The sequence below is a fragment of the Hevea brasiliensis genome, chromosome 8, assembly GCF_030052815.1.
Source record: "Hevea brasiliensis isolate MT/VB/25A 57/8 chromosome 8, ASM3005281v1, whole genome shotgun sequence".
Lineage (NCBI taxonomy): Eukaryota > Viridiplantae > Streptophyta > Magnoliopsida > Malpighiales > Euphorbiaceae > Hevea > Hevea brasiliensis.
Genome location: NC_079500.1, coordinates 10,752,336 through 10,769,907, shown reverse-complemented (window position 1 = coordinate 10,769,907; position 17,572 = coordinate 10,752,336). Strand labels below are relative to the sequence as shown.

The 17,572-nt window shown below is 33.1% G+C and overlaps 2 protein-coding genes across 4 annotated transcripts in view; one reads left to right on the top strand and one right to left on the bottom strand.

Annotated features, from left to right (window-relative positions):
* The window catches only part of LOC110637931 (transcription initiation factor TFIID subunit 1), a 33,137-nt gene extending 24,241 nt beyond the window's left edge, over nt 1-8,896 (top strand). For 2 of the 3 annotated variants that reach the window (XM_021788315.2, XM_021788317.2), the window contains 7 exons: nt 1,251-1,457; nt 2,327-2,810; nt 3,576-3,763; nt 3,910-4,035; nt 6,400-6,456; nt 6,538-7,674; nt 8,338-8,896. In XM_021788315.2, the coding sequence (XP_021644007.2) occupies nt 1,251-1,457; nt 2,327-2,810; nt 3,576-3,763; nt 3,910-4,035; nt 6,400-6,456; nt 6,538-7,674; nt 8,338-8,700 (2,562 nt within the window). In that variant the 3' untranslated portion in view covers nt 8,701-8,896. The remainder of the gene's footprint in view (nt 1-1,250; nt 1,458-2,326; nt 2,811-3,575; nt 3,764-3,909; nt 4,036-6,399; nt 6,457-6,537; nt 7,675-8,337) is intronic. The other variant, XM_021788316.2, reaches the window with a different exon arrangement.
* A 5,446-nt stretch (nt 8,897-14,342) lies between these two features.
* On the bottom strand, nt 14,343-15,867 carry LOC110637911 (uncharacterized). Its single transcript, XM_021788294.2, has 2 exons — nt 15,799-15,867; nt 14,343-15,590 (listed from the first exon to the last, which is right to left on the bottom strand). Exons 1-2 carry the CDS (start codon nt 15,865-15,867, stop codon nt 14,343-14,345), a joined length of 1,317 nt encoding a protein of 438 aa, XP_021643986.2.
* Between the last annotated feature and the right edge of the window lie 1,705 nt (nt 15,868-17,572).

The window sequence follows — 17,572 nt, the reverse complement described above, 5'->3', positions numbered from 1 at the left end:
TCACACGTTCACCTCAAACATCGAAATGAATTTCTCAACATGCAAAGCCAACGACGACTGAGGTGGACATGAGAGCCAAGTTGCCAAGGAGGCAGTGACCAGCGAATCACTGAGGGGGCCCGAGGCAGTGCAAGTGAGCACCAACAGATAACAACTGAAATGGATTTGTTGCTGATTAAACAAATAACAATCAAAATTTTAAAAGAAAAAAAAAAGCTCATAAAAAAGAAGAAAAAGGAGGAGAAGGAAGCTGAGGCGGGAGGCACAGGTCTTGAAGGATCTGCAGGCGCACCACTGAATCTAAGTGTGGGAAGGCCAGCCGCACAAGGGAGCATCCATTCTTGTTGTTGGCTGTTGTCACTCACGACGTCACAACATGGGGCATGGGGAATGCATGCGGCGCAGAATCAGAAAGAAGAGAGGGAGATTTGTGACTGAGGTGCCTGATATTGCAGAGGGATGATGGAGATCTGTGACTGAGATGAGACTTGAGATCGTGAGAGAGCTAGAGAGGAGGGACGAGGGAGGTCTAAGACAGGTGATAGAAAAGTGTGAAGGCTGAAGAGAAGACTCTCTGAAAGTGAAGGGCAGTGTATATATTTATGAGCAGAACGACACAGCATTGAATATAAATAGTTTCAGTTATTTTGGTTTTTTACTCTTAATAACCAAGCCGAACTGAAAAACCAAAATTCTCTAAGAATGCTAACTGAAACTGAACCGATTTATCGAATAACCGAAACGAAAAACAAACTAAATTGGTTTGGTTTTTCAGTTTAAGCCGTTGAGTGCACATCCCTTCTTGTTACAACTAAGACCACTTTTGTATAAACAGCTGTGTTCAGTGAGAGAATTTTTTCGTGTCTTTATATTTAGGTGTCTTATGTTTTTCTATGGTTTTTAATAAATGCATGTGGATGTCCACTGGAAAAGCAGAAGTGCTTGAATTTGCACCTCCTGCACCATCTTAATTAAGATAATTTGAATTTTATTTAGATAATGTTGTTGGTCAAACCTTTTGCTTTAGATTCAGAAAAAAAAAATGATGTTGAGATGATGGCGTGGGTTCTATGCTATGTTCATCTAGTTATGTTCTCAACTTATTTTACAGGGCTGGTTTACTCCATTTTATTGGATATTTTCTATGCTTAAGATTAGTCTGATATTCTGCAGTCCTATGATAATTAGTTAGAGGTTAGATTTTTTCCTTTTATTTTCTCTCCTTAATTTTTTATTTTTTGCATCTTCAGGATAGGGAAAATATTGAGCGTCTTGAAATTACTGGAGTTGGTGATCCATCTGGTCGGGGCTTAGGATTTAGCTATGTTCGTGCTGCTCCAAAGGCACCGGTGTCGAATGCAATTGTGAAGAAAAAAGCCGCTGCTGGTCGAGGGGGTTCTACTGTCACTGGGACAGATGCTGACCTTCGTAGATTAAGCATGGAGGCTGCACGAGAGGTTTGTTAGTTTTCTTGTGGCCAAATGTCCAATTACTTATCTTCATTTAACTTATTCATGCCATTGAGATGAATAAGTTTGATGGCAAATGTGTCGAATAAATTTTTAACCTTATTGGAATTTTTTAAGTTCCGAAAATGCAAATTGTTGCAGTATGTGTAATGGAATGAGAACAGCATTCTGCATATTCAGGTTTTATTATTATTTTTTTTTTAGGAGGGGTGCTGCCTGCCCGCCCGCCCTTTTGTTTTTTTTTGGGTTGGTTTGTGGGGGGGGGGGGGGGGGGGGTGTTTGGGTTGCATGGTATAATTTAAGTATGGAACTTAACTGTTGACAGGATTGCGGAGGAATGCATCCCTGGCTTCTCTGTAGCAAATCCATATGTGACAAATTAGTACTTCACATGATGTCTGTTGGTTAAAAGTTGATTTAGTTACTGAAATTCAAACATGAATAAATATCAAACAACACTCAAGTTTGACAATCAGAAAGGTAAGTAAGCCAGGCTACAGAGAAATATCTTGAGAGGTTTTGATTGCTCAACCCAACCATTGAAGTGCTGCTACTACCCCTTATTCCTTTTGAAAAAACTTAAACACTGAATAGCCATCTTTCTCTTCTATCTTTCCTCATTCTGCCATTGGTTCTTGACTTCTTGCATTCTGAAAGCAATTTATCCACCAACCAAGATTCTTCCTTCCTAAGCTTCCTTGTTATGAAACTCTTTTTCCCCTTAATCAGAAATTCTGAAATCAAAACCCTATCACTTGTAAATAATAGCACAAAATTTGTTCTAATCCTAGCTGTGCATCACAAGTAGGTAGTGATAAAATAGAAAGACAAAATAATTCATTCTATTATCCTGCCAGGTCCTTCTTAAGTTCAATGTTCCTGAGGAACAGATTGCAAAACAGACTAGGTGGCATCGTATTGCTATGATACGAAAGCTTTCAAGTGAACAAGCAGCATCAGGAGTGAAGGTTGATCCAACAACTATCAGCAAGTATGCACGTGGCCAACGAATGTCCTTTCTTCAGTTGCAGCAACAGACAAGAGAAAAGTGTCAAGAAATTTGGGATCGTCAAGTTCAGTCTCTTTCAGCAGTGGATGGTGATGAAAATGAGAGTGATTCTGAGGCAAATAGTGACCTAGATTCCTTTGCTGGAGACCTGGAAAACTTGCTTGATGCAGAGGAATGTGAAGGGGATGAGGGTAATTATGAGTCCAAGCATGACAAAGCAGATGGTGTCAAGGGGTTAAAAATGAGAAGACGCCCATTTCAGGTTCAGGCTGAAGAGGAAATTGAAGATGAAGCTGCTGAGGCAGCGGAATTATGCAGGTTGCTCATGGATGGTATGATATACTTTTTGTTTACTGACTATTTCGCTTGGTCGCTTCTTAATGAATGACTACTATCAGAATTTTGTGGGTTTGGAAAAAGATAGAAAAAAGAAAATCACTTAATATGTTAATTCTGCTTAATATTTTAAATTGATAATTATTCTTTTTTCAATGATAATCACTGTTGCAACATTGTAAATTAACCATCACTCTCATCACCACTATGATGTCATTACTGCTACTATCAGCACATTCTTACCAACTATGTTAGTTGGACTCAGCTAAAAGTATTCAATATGGGTGCATGTTAGGGGTGGGTTAGACTCACCTATTTTCAACACTTGCATATGTTTTTTCCACTTACTTGATCTTTCAATGTTTTATACTTGTCATACCCACGTCTATGTTACCCAATGCAGGTACTTTTGGGTAAATTGAAGATCTGAAATTACTATGATTTCCAGCACCTTTGTTGCCATAATCACTTTTATCTTAACCAATTCATAATTTTTCTTTTTGAAATTTAGTTTTAGCATTTATCAAGTAATGTAATTAAATTTGATCGTCTGTTTGAAATTTTTAGCACTTACTAACTCAGTTTCATTTGAACTCTTAAATCAAGTCTTAGACGCTACCTAAGACACATTTTGATAATTACTCAACATATAGCTAGCTTCTGCATCTAATTGGATACATATGATAAACTTATTGTTGAGAGATATCTTGTATTTATTTTTAAATTTTAATACATTGCTTGCTTCAACAACTGTACTGTAGATGAGGAGGCTGCTGAGCAGAAAAAGAAGAAAAAAACAAAAACTACAGGGATTGAGGCAGGGCTGGTATTTGGCTCAAAATCAAATTTTGTTGACAATGCAGAGCGCATTAAGAAAACAAAGAAAGTCCATCCTAATGGGTCCTACATTACAAAAGAGAACAGCAATAGAGACTTCAAGGAGGTAGATGTGTGTTACACTAATCATGTTTAAACCCTTCCTTTTAGTGATCTAGTTTACTTCTTATTGTGCATATATATCCTTATTAGAAAATTTCTACCTACATCTGAAAGTAGATTTATGGCACTAGTGACTGCCTTATCTATTACTGACAGGTGGAGACTTTATTTGGTAAAAGGAAGATGTCTGACAAGGTAAAAGCTATGAAAAATAATGCTACTTCAGATTCAAGCACGCCTCGACTGAAGGCAAAAGTCAAAATATTGGGTGAAGGACTTAAGGCAAGTGAGCCAATTCATCTTCTCTTTCATTATATATTTATTTATTTAAAAATTTTTAAGTCAGATTTATATGAAGCTTTTATTGCTTTTTGGAAATTTTTTATGGACATTTGTTTGAAAATATTCTCATTTTTGTAAATGCTCCAGTGCTTGCCCTTTTCCTGTTTTTATATGTCTGTACGTGTAGTATGGACCAGAAATTGGTCTTACTCTATAGGGTTTGACTACTTAGTGTAGGTGGGGTGGTAAAAACTCTTTTAAGTTGGTCATATGAACAATGTAGAACGTGACTGGCTACATGAAAACCAATCAGAAGCTTAACATGCAGACTCATGCAAACATTATGCTATAAAACCAAAGAAGGCTCTTCTTAATTAATTATCATCCTTCTTGTGATCACAAACTGCCATTTTTTTCTTCATGCAGAAATCAATCTTCTTCCCATGGCCTAAACTTTAATGATCATGCATTAATCTATTTATATATATAAAGCTGGAATATATTCCCAAAGTGCTGCCACGTGACACTTTCTTTAAATAATTTGTCACATGCTACCCACCATAAATGAGTGTATAACTTTCTTTTAATCTAATTATTTGATTTTTTTTATTTTTTTAATTATTAAAGAGTTTATCACATATCAACCTCCATAAATGAGTGTATGGAGGTTGCTTTTAATTATTTATTTTTTATTTTTCTTTTAATTATCATTATTATTGACATTGCTACATTAATTTTAATGATTTAAATTGTTATTTTGTTTAAAATTTCATTTTTTAAAAAGTAAGAACTTTGTAATTAAATGCATTATTTAAAGTTCTTTTTATATTACTTTTTTTTATAAATTAATTTGTACAAAAATATTATTTTTCACATATTACCTTTCATAAAGAATGAGTGTATAACTCTCTTTTATGCTAATTATTTGACTATTTTTATTTTTCTTTTAATTAGCATTATTATTGACATTACTACCTTAGTTTTTATGATTTAAATTATTTTTTTTTAAAATGATTTTTAAAAAATTAAGGCCTTTGCGATAAATACACTATTAAAAATTTTTTTATATTGCTTTTTTTAATAAATTTATTTATATAAAAACACTATATGTTAATTTATTCTTCACTTTTTTATTATATTTTTAATTAATGAAATATCTTTTCTTTTTATAAAAAATAAATTATTATAATTTTTTTCATATGATTAAATAATAAATATGAACTTTTTATCATTGTTGCCATTTCAAACCTATCTTCACTTTTGAATAGAATTTTGTATCATTATTACGACATTATCTCCTTAAACATATCCTACATTAAATCTATTTACGTATAATTAATGTATAATTTACATAATATTATTTAAATAATCCCATATTATTGCACTCGAAAAATATTATTTAACTGCATATTCAACTATCAAAATTTTTATAATCAACTTTAAATATTATATATCAGAAAATAATAAAATGTATTAATTGATAATATTATATTTAAAATGAATTTATTGTAATTTTTTAAATGGAAGTATATTTTTTTTGTTTTCTTTTGCTTTTTATTTATATTTTTTAATTATTTGGAATATTAATGTAAGTTTATACTAATAATTAGATATATGTCTTTTAATAATTTATATAATATTAAATTTATATTTATTGTATTATAATTGATTAATATTAATTATAAATATAAATACATTTAACAATTTAAATATTAAAATAAAAAATTAATAAATCCACGTGCAAAAGCATGGCCATTTAGCTAGTTTCATTGTTATAGCTGGTTTACCACTTGCACCACTAGTGACTTAAAAATGCTTTGCATACCAGTATGGCGCATTTTGATGGTGATGGAGCCTGCAGTTGACTAGAGTTTGAAGGTTATATTATGGAGAGCCTTTGTGCTTAACATTGTTGAGCTGACCTGACCTGGTGGTTTGCAATATTTATATTAACGTAGTAGATTTGTGAGTCTATTCTGTATCCTTTCTGCTACTCTACCCACAACCACAACTTGGGAGATTTTGAAATATGGGCTGGTTGATCCATTGGCTAAGTAGGGTTAGTTGGGATTAAGATTTAGTTGAGTTGGGCTTGATTTATGTGTCTTCACGTAATCATCCAAACATCTTCCTTACTATCATTTTGATGCTTGTATGACTAAGCAATTTCTTTTGTCTGGATATGCATCTTACAACTATTCAAACTTATAAACTGTTATTTTCTGTGCAGTACAGTTAGTATTTGCTTGTGTGCATTTTGAATGCTGGTTCATCCTTTATGAGAAAGTTGCCAACAGCTTTTACTTAGAATTTCTCCAATTGCTATCCTAAACAATCTTCATTTACTTTCATGTATAAAACCAGATCTTTAAGGAGAAGAAATCATCAAGAGAGAGTTTTGTCTGTGGGGCATGTGGTCAGGTGAATTAACTTGAAAGCCTGCAATAGATTTTCTTGATGCTTCAAAAGAGTTTCAGTTTTGTTAACCTTTTTATTAACCAGCTTGGACACATGAGGACCAACAAGAACTGCCCCAAGTATGGAGAAGAGCCTGACACACAGGTTGAAATTACAGAAATAGAAAAAGCCTCTGCAAAATCCAGTTCTCTAGATCCCTCAAGTAAGTCCCAGCAGAAGTTGCAGAAGAAAAAGTCCATGACAGAAAGTACAACCAAAATTGAAGCTCCTGAAGGTGAAAAATCTAGTTTAAAGTCAAAAGTTCTGCCAGTGAAGTTCAAATGTGGCTCCACTGAGAAATTTTCTGATAAACCTGCTGATGGAGCTGCACAAAGTTCTGACCTGCCTATCACTTCTGATGCCCGGCCTGATAGTTCTGATTTGGAAACTGTGAGCAAGCCAATTTCCAAGGTTAATAAGATAATAATATCCAACAAGGCAAAACCTGATGATGTACAAGTTGAATCACACAAGCCCTCTATTGTGATACGCCCGCCACTTGATACCGATAGAGGTCAAATTGAACCTCATAAGCCCTCCATTGTTATTAGGCCACCGATAAATGCAGAAAGAAACCATATTGAATCTCATAAGCCGTCTATTGTGATACGTCCACCTGCAGCAAAAGATAGGGACCAAGGTCACAAGAAAATAGTTATCAAACAGCCCAAAGAGATCATTGATGTTGACCAGGGCAGTCAGGATGGAAGCACTGGGTTTGAGTACCGGAAAATAAAAAAAATTGCTGAATTATCAGGTGTTGAAAATCCAAGGAAGCCACGGACTTTAAATTTACCTGGAGATTCAGCCAAGAAGAAAGCCAGAGAGGAGAGAAGATGGTGGGAAGAGGAAGAGAAAAGGAGAATTACAGAGAGATTTAGAGAAGAGAGACCCAGGAGGATTTATGGGGAAGAAACAAGAGTTGAAGAACAAGGACTAGCTGAGCTTAGAAGATATGAAGAAGCTGTCAGAAGGGAGAGGGAGGAAGAAGAACTGCAGAAAGCCAAGAAGAAGAAAAAGAAGAAGAAAAAGCCTGAATTTAGCGATGACTACTTAGAAGACTTTAGGGCAAGCAGAAGAATGCCAGAGAGAGATCGAGGTGCAAAAAGGCGGCCTGTTGTTGAATTGGGGAGGTATGGTGCAGAGCATGCCCCTGCAACAAAGCGTCGTAGAGGTGGAGAGGTATGTCCACTTCTTCTTGTGTTCTTTCCTTTTATGTGGTTTTTCTCGCACATGTTCTGCCTCTGTTACCATCATTTATGGTACACTATGTCCAGGTGATAGATTAACTTGAAGATTGATATACGGATTAGTTGCTAGGGACTATAATAGTCAATTATGCATTGCATGGAATCTTGGTCCATATTTGCCCTTCTGGGTTATGTTTACTTTATGACAGAGAAATTGGCTTTAACATCTTTTTCTTCTGGATTTTGTAGCAGTTTATATATATGAGAATTTACTTTTATGTAGTAATTCAGGGAAAAAACACACACACACATAAGGGGTCAAACATTTTTTTCAACGGCGCTTTTTTCTTGTGCTTTCTTCTTTCCTGGAGAAGTCAAATTACAAATATTAATTGGTTTTTTTCTTGCCATGATTAATGTGTTGCCGAGTACATACACTTGCTTTTTTACTTTTATCAGTTTATCATCTGATTGGCCACTCTGTACCTGAAACTTTTTTTGTAATTTAAAAAAAAAAAAAAAAACTTCTGCTTGGTTAATTAGGGAGAGAAAAGAAGAGGGATAGAGAGAAAATAATAATATACATCCTATTCAAATTATTGGATTCCTTGTTTTGTGTAAAACTATAGTCACTACATCAAGTGTTTTCCTTCAGGTTGGCTTGGCAAACATATTGGAACGCGTTGTGGACACCCTTAAAGACAGGTTAGATGTATCCTACCTGTTCCTAAAACCAGTATCCAAGAAAGAGGCTCCTGACTACTTGGACATCATAAAACGTCCCATGGATCTATCAACAATTAGAGAAAAGGTAAGAAAGATGGAATACAAGCACCGAGAGGAGTTTAGACACGACATGTGGCAGATCACATACAATGCCCACTTGTACAATGACGGCCGGAACCCTGGTATTCCTCCCCTTGCTGATCAGCTTTTGGAACTTTGTGACTACTTGCTTAAGGAACACAACTACAGCTTATCTGAAGCGGAAGCCGGAATCGAATCTAGGGAACATTAGAACATCACTACTGGATCCTCTGTCTCATTATGAGTTTTAAGTCCCCCCAGAAGCAATTTTTTCTTTCTTTCCTTGGGGTTGTAATGGTTTGTAAGTTGGCCTTAGGGCTCAGCTTCTTGTACGGCAATTATGTCCCTGTAAAATAACGAGCTGTATCCAATTATTTTTTTAGTGTATATTCGAGTAATTTTGTCAATATGTACCCTCAAGATCTCTCTTAATTTGTAGGAGAATTCAACTCACTGCGGCTCTGGAAATAACTTGTATTCCATGGAAAGTGTTTTTCATGAAAATATTTGTTATTGTTTAATTGTAATATTAAATTAATAATATATATATCATTAAAGTTTAAAAAATAATTTTTTATTTTCAAAAAATATTTTTCTTAAAAATAAATTAGTTATTTTTCACAAACAAACAAGCCTTAATCTGGAAATAATTTTCTTTCTCATGATGCATGAACTTTATTATAACTTAGAAATTATAAAAATGGAGAAAATAGAGCAAAGGAATCCGAATGTTGAAGACTACAAGAGCCTTGAGGAGGGAATATTCATAAACCCATATCAATAAAGAACAAAAATGAAAGTATTAAAGGAACAAAAAAGCAAAAGAAAAGAATCAAAATGTGTGATGAAATGGAGAAAAGAATCAAAATCCGGTGGAATTGATGAGATATTGAGGAAGAATATGGCAAAAATCGGTGGCAGTGAAAGTATGAGATGCTCTTAAAGTCTTTGTCTCATAAATTCATCTCTGCCTTTGAAACAAAAATTTCTTGGTGTCCCAAGGAGGTCGGAGGCCAAGGGTGGTGGGTTTTGCTTGGGGGGGCTGGTGGGGGTTGGTTTTGAGAAGCTTTTAATTGAATAATAAACACTTGTTGATAGTGTAGAACCACAAGATATACCTATTTGTTACAAATCAAATTATATGACCTCTAAATGAAAGTATTTAAGGTCAATAACAAATATACGCGCGCGCGCGCGAATGAGAGGGCAAATTTTTGAACGAACACGAATATCATTAATTTTTAAATTATTTATAATTTTATAAATAATTTATTTAAATTAATTTTATAATTTATATAAATTTAAAATTGATATTACTAATTATTGTGGACTTCTACTTAATTAAATTTTTTTATTGCAAGTCAAAATAAAATTTTATAAATAAAAATTTATCAAAATTATAAATTCATTTTTCATAAAAAAATCATAATTTTCATTTTTAAAAAAAATCAAATTTTACAAAAAAAAAAATCAGATATTATACTTTTTTAAATATAATAATAAAAAATATAATTATAATTATAATATGAATTAAACTGAAAGTGGTTTTGATTTTATTTTTTTGTTTTTTTTTCATATTAAAAAGATTAATTAAAATATATCAAAATTAGTATTTATAATTCTTTAAAAAAAGTTATCTATATCACAATATAAACCTATAAAGTTCTTAAGTAGAAAATATTATTTTTAATTTAAAAATTTTTTATAAATTTTAAACATACATATAAATATTATTATAATTATTATGATCCTACAAGTAACTTTTATATTTTAAATTTTCATAATTCTTAATGAGTATGACAGGTTTTTATAATTTTCTTTTATAATGAATTATTAATTTAGTACTTATTATTGAATTAAAGCAATCAATATTAATAATATATTATTATTAATTATTTAACATTAAATAAATTATGAAGTAACAAAATGTCACGACCCAACCTATGGGCCGGACCGGCACTAGGACCTGGGCCAGCCTAAAGCTCTCGAGACCCATAGTAATCCTAACTATTCCTCAACCCAACTCGAAGGCTCATTTGAGCCCAATTTCAAAAATTCAACCGGACAGAGTCCGGCTATAAAATGGACCTTTTAACGGGGAGTTTTTGACTCACCCGACCTGTAAACACAATACATAATCAATTAGGGAGCTCAGTTCACCCTCCACATACTCATAATAACATAAAGTGAAATGGGAGTTCAGCTCTCTCATCTAGTCCAACACACATGCATATAATAAGTTTACAGGTCCAACATGGCAATTTATATTACAGACCCAAATCAAATAAATATTTCTAACACATGCGAAAATTCTAGGAGTTAACAGAATTATACAAATACTACAGACTTTAATAGATGACCTGCGGAGAGAGGCAGGTTAGAACTCAACAAGAAATCTCCTGTAGCCTGGAAAAATAATGAACAGGAGTGAGCATTCGACTCAAAAAGTAAAATATCAATTTTAACCATAATCTCTATAACTATCTAAAGCTAATGCAACCTGTAGAGTGAAATACAATATCGTCAATATTTTCACATCATAACAACAAAAAGGTAATCTGGAGCACTCACACACCCGATAAGGTTAAACAATACACATATGGGAGCTGATCCCCTATACAGCCCTCTTAATCCAACCTGTGCCAGCAAAGAACTCAAGCTGGACTTTCGCTTAATAAATCAAATCGGGGTCCCAGCGAAGAACTCAAGCCGTGTCTACCCCGAAGGACCGGGTCCCAGCGAAGATCTCAAGCCGTGTCTACCCGTCCTGTCCATAGCCAATACCATACCACACGCATGCCAACTCACACACACTGCTCCAAATTACCACAACAACATCTATGGTACTTTAACAGTTGTGAATGCAACATAAAACGTGCCTAGAGTTTAACTACATAGATACATATTTATAAGTGATGCATGGGCATGCTTAAACATATAATAATATCGAAAACACAATTAAAATTAATATTTTATTCACAGACTTAACTGCAGTCACTGTAGCGGCTGGGCGGAGGAGGAAGGCTGTCCCGGCTCACCTAACAATTTTATTACAATTATTTAATACATTTGACTCAATACAAACTAAGAAAAAGACCAAAGATGTCCTAAGTCATGCCGAAAATCCGGCAGAGTCTCCCCTATACGTAGGACCTACCCAACCTGCAAAAGAACTTAAAATGCATTTCTATATTCACAAGCCATACACCCACAACTCAATCACATCACACAGCCCCTCCTGGGTCCATCCAAATAATCATCAATCACAACATGTAAAATTACAGTTTAGTCCTCATAATTTAATCCTCTTACAAAAACTACCCAAATGAGTTCTAAAAATTCTAAAACTTTGCCCTACGGTCCTTAGCATCATTACTAAGCTAGTGCAAAAGGAATTATAATTTTCTGAGCTACCACGGATATTTTATGAATTTTTAATCTAATTCAAGGACTAGAAAATTACGAAAAAGTAAGGTTCGGGTTTACCTATGCCAATTCCGACCTCCAGAACGCGCTCAGGACGTCTGACAATGGTGCGGTAGCCAAAATCTCGATCCAATTCCAAGACTTTTTTTGTAGCCGGTCTGTCTGGTATGAAATTTATAGACCTAGGCAGGTGGAATTTCCTCGAATTGAAGGTACCTATATGAAGCCCACAACACGGGGGTTAGTATATAATTTTTACGGAATTTTCTAAACTCATTTAATACTTGAAAAAACATTACAAAGTTTCGTAAGACCCATCGAAAAATTGTGTCAGAAAATTTTGAAATTTATATTGCTGCGAAGCTCTCAACGAGTGGAGCGCTCCGGTACTCTCGGTTTTCTCGTGGGGTTCACGGTTTGCGAGAAATCTAGCCCAAAAGTCGAAATGGGCTAAAACTTCCCAGACAAAAATTGAGCAAACCGCTCGATGAATTTTGGTATTCTTGGTGTCTATGAAAAGCTTTCAAGGTATAGATGGTGCTTGATACAAGACCCAGCCCAATCGGTGGCCTGATCTGCCGAATTTCGACCGGAAAGCCGAAACGGCGTGCTGCTCATCGCGCCTCTTCGCGCGTCGTTTTCGGCCGCTTGGAAGGCCGGGCGGTGGTGGGAGAAGGCTGGGCCAGCGCGCCGACAAGTTAGAGAGGGCTGGGTGGCAGCGGAGCCGCGTGGGGAGGAGTGAGGAGAGAGAAAACGAGAGAGAGAGAGAGAGAGAGAGAGAGAGAAAGAGAGGTCGGGCGCGGCGGAAGGGAGAAGAAGAAAAAGAAAGGCCAGTTCAATTCGACCGGTCCGATCCCGTCCGGTTTGATTCGGCCAGTCTGATCCGGTCCGGTTTGATTCGGCAAGTCCGATTCAAGGTACAAAATTTTGAATTTTTACTTTGCCTTGTGATCGAAAACAAGGTCCAAAAATTCTAAAAAAATTTTTAGAGTCCAAATATATTTTTAGTTTTGCCACGTAGTGTTTAAATTAATTTTTAAAAATCATCAAAGTTTTATATTTTCAAAAAATCGAACCAAATTTCTAAAATCTGAAAAATTTCAAATAATTTCCTAAAATTTAAATAAAATAAAATATTAATATTTACCCACAAAATAATAAATTCAAAAATCATGGGTATTACACAAAAAAATTTAAATTAATACTAATACAATATATACTTACCAAAGAAAATAAATTATCATATTTAAAAAAAAAAATTATTTACAATTTTATTGTAGATAGGAAAATAATTTTCTGACAATAATAAAATAATAGATACAAAAATATTTTAAATATCTATATATATTATATTTTGCTAATTAAATTATAATATTAATTCATTTTCAAAAAAATTTATAATATTAATTATTGTAAAAATTTAATATTTTAATTAAGTAATTAAATTAATATTTAATTAATTTATATATAAATAAAATAATTAATTACATGTTATAGACTATTTTGAGTTTCAAATACTAGTATATCTAAAAGTATGTAAAAAAAAATTATAATTCAGTTCTTAATTCAGACCTAATTTGGTACATCTACCATAGCTCCGATTTAATTTGCAATGAACAATCAAAATTAAATTAAAATTAAAATAATAAAATAAATTCAATATAGTTCTTTAGTTTGATTCCCTAAAACTATGCACACTCTTAAAATTAAAAAAAAAAATCTTTTTGTATATAAGCATCAATTAAATAAAAATTAAAATAGTAATTGACAACTAAAATTTTAAAGTATAATAAAATCTATAAATTAGTCTTTAATATCTTTTTAAATAATAATTTTAGTCCTCAAATTTTATTTCCGTTACCATTTAATATCCAAATATTATAAATTTTTTATCCTACTCTCCCTCCTCAATCTCTCTCTCTCTCTCTCTCTCTCTCTCTCTCTCTCTCTCTCTCTCTCTCTCTCTCTCTCTCCTCCTTCCCTTCCCTTCCCTCTGTTCTCCGATTTGGTTATGACCACAACAAAATCTGATCAGAACTTAAACCAAACCCAGAAAGCAATGGAACCCCAAGAAATAATGCAATGCAAACAGGTTGGAGAGGATGCTTTCATACAAGTTTTGAAACGAAGATTATAATATCAACATAATAATAATAATAATAATAAAGGAGAGATTAGCAAGAATATAGAAAATTATGTGATTTTATTCTCATAAATTAAGAAGTGAAATCAACAAGTCTCAAGGGAGAGGAACATAATCCTCGTATGAAAACCCTACATATGAGACATCACAGTTAATGCAGCACAAAACCAACAAAACCACTACTGAAATTCTTCATTCAGAAGGGTAAACAAATAAAAAGATTTAGCTACTGAAACTTCAAACACGAAAAGTCTCTCTCTTCTTTATGGCTTTCTTTGTTCTTCTTAGTCCCACCATTGATGCACAGCAATTCCTTGATCTCTCAGCCTTCCATACAAAGCTAAACACTCCCAATAAGCCCTCTTGCTCTTCTTCTCTTCACCATTCTGCCACTGGTTCTGGCACTGCAGAAATAGTTCGTCCACCAAATCGATAGTCCTCTTCCTTGTCATCTCCTCAACCACTTCTGCTTCTGCCTTCATCACAACAAACTCATCTTGCCTCACATTCTTCAACAACCAATTTGAAACATTGACTCGCCGTGCCAATGTCTTTGACACTACTTCAGGCACCATTTCGATGTTGTATGTCTCAAATTTTTGATTCCTAGTTGGATAGTTCTCATTAAACCATGCCATTACACTATCCTTCTCCTCTTGCAAGCTCACATCAACAAAAACTCGACGTGGATAACCTTCTAAAGAATCCTCTAACAAGTCAGGAAGATAGTTGAATTTCTTCAGGAATTTTCTAGATGTTGCTAAAACCTTTCTTGGGGGCTCAAGCAGAACATCTTCCAAGCCATTCAACGCTGCTTTCTTGGCCTGCAATGCCAACTCACAAAGCTGCTTCCTTGCTGAAGAATCCACCAGTTCAATTGCCAACCTTGTTTTTTTCAATGCCACAATCGTTGAACCATATCGCCGAATATAAAAAACTTTATAATTTGATTTCTTCTGAAGAGCATTTGGAAGGTCACTCAATTGAGTAACCAGAACACCACCAACTTTCAAAACGCGATCAAGAAATTCAATATCTTTAATTCCAAATGCAAATACAAAATCAAATGAAGCATTATGGAACAATAATTGTTGCCCCAGATCAGATCCCAATACCAAATCAATCTCATTGGCATTCAAGAAACGTGAATTATCAATTACAGCCCCAATGCCGGATTTTACAAAGAGAGCTTTGTCGCCCTTCTTGATAAGGCCCTCATTAGCCAAATCTAGCAAAAGTGAATCCAAGAATTCAACATCAATAAAATCGGAATCAGAATCATTTGCGGGTAGACTATAATTAGAAGTTGAAGAAAGTTCCTTCAAAATGGAACCAATGCAAGGTAGCGTAAGAATAAAGACAGCTAAAAACACCGAGCGAGACACAACACGCAAAACCTGCGAATCAGGAAGCTTAGTTACCAAGAGGGTATCAGAATCTAAACCAATGCCACCATCCGGCAAATGCTTCATCCTGTTCTGTTCCTTGGCTCGATAACCGCGAGCAAATTCCACGGCCTTTTGCCTTTCCACCTGAATTTCTCAGCAGAAAACTTCTCAAATCTGTGGATTTCACAGCCGTAATCACGAGAAAAACGAACTTGTTGGACAATTTGGTAAGTACCCAGATGCCAAAAGATGATGATAATCAAAAAGATTTGGAAAAAACGAAAGCAAAACAACACAGGAAATATATGATTTAGCGAGTACAAAACCTCGATGAGGTATGGTTTCCACCCACGAGAGCCACAGGAGTACCTCTGGTTCTACACCAAAGGAGCATCAGCTCCTTGATTCTCTCAATTTCCATTGTTTATATTTGTACATCAATTCTCTCTATCTCTCCCTCCCTCTCTCACCTACCCAGATCAGATCATTGGCATTTCAGATATACCCAGATGTGGTTTTTGAAAACCCAGAATCTGAAACACAAGCACCGACAAAAACCAGAGCCATAGGAAGAAAGAAGAGCAAGGAAAGAGAGGAAAATGAGTGAACCAGAGGACAGAGTGTGATGGGATTGCGTGGGCGGGGTAACGATAGGGTAGAGAGATTCATCATTTATATAGAGAGAGAGCTGTAAATGGTTGTGTTAATTTGCTTTAATTTGTTTCTGTGTTTTTTCATGCCATGTGAGAACTTTGTCTTAATTTCAGCACAATTTTAGACTTCTAGCCTTTGCTTGCACTGAGGGAAACAGACAAAGAAAATAAATTTTCTTTGTTTGGAGATTAACACTACGTTTGGATCATAATCTGAGATGGTTTCACACATTATATATAGTTATTCTACACATGTTTGAGAATATTGTTCATAAAAAATAGTGATTTAATATTATAAAATGATTGTTTCATCGTACCATTACTTTTCAAACTTTGACATGATTTAAATTTTTTGGTTTTTTATTTTATCTTTGAACAATATATAAGATTTTAATTATATATCTGTTATATATTTATAATATATATTTAGTGATTAATTAAAAAAGAAAATGTCTTTAATTATTACTATTATAATGATATTATTTATAAATTAATATTTTATCTAAATAAATATTTTTAAATTATTTATATATTAAAAATAATAATAAAGGGTATTAAAAATAATAACTTTTCAAACTTTGACATGATTTAAAATTTTTGTTTTTCCATTTTACATCTACACAATATATAAAATTCTAATTATATATCTTCAATGTTATATATTTATAATATATATTTAGTGATTAATTAAAAAAATAAAATATATTTTTAATTATTATTAAAATATTATTTATAAATTAATATTTATTTAAATAAATATTTTTAAACCATTTATATATTAAAAATAATAATAAATGTTATTTTAATAATTTTTATATTTATTTTATTACATTCTTCTATCTAACTAAATAAAAGAGTATTATTAAATTATTCTATATCATTATATCATTTTAAACATGCAAAATTATATTATATTATATTATATTATATAATACGATATATTAACAAATTCAATCCAAACAATGAATAGATGGAGAAGACAAAAGAAAGAAAGAGAAAATTACATTTATCAATTTTTTAAATTTAATTTAAAATATTTTCCTTTAAATTAGTGAAAAATAAAGAAAAATAGGTATTACTTTTATAATTAAAATACTTAAATACCTTCAATTTCCTAAAAGTCTTCCTTTCTCAAGCTTTTGAGGGTATGATAATCATTTACCATCTTAAAAGATAGGAGGAGAGAAATTATATTTTTATCATATTCTAATAATCTCTCCAAATAATATGAAATAAATTAAATTTTTATATTTGACTACTTACCCTTTGTTAGATCCTTAATTGGGAAGAGGAAATGAGGATAAATTTAAGAGAGAAATAAAGAGAAGTTAAATTTCTTTTTCGTAGTTTAGATGTTTTATTAAAATAAAATAGAAAGAAAATTGAATTTCTCTACTAATAAAATTACTTAATTACTATTAGTTATAATTTTATTATTAAATGGTTTTAAGTGTATATATTTTATTAGTTTCA

Bases quoted from the DNA above. Each gene is read 5' to 3' on its own strand.
- LOC110637911 (XM_021788294.2), bottom strand. From the start codon at position 15,867: ATGGAAATTGAGAGAATCAAGGAGCTGATGCTCCTTTGGTGTAGAACC. The intron at 15,591-15,798 runs GTGGGTGGAAAC...TGAGAAATTCAG, and splicing joins GAGGTACTCCTGTGGCTCTC to GTGGAAAGGCAAAAGGCCGT.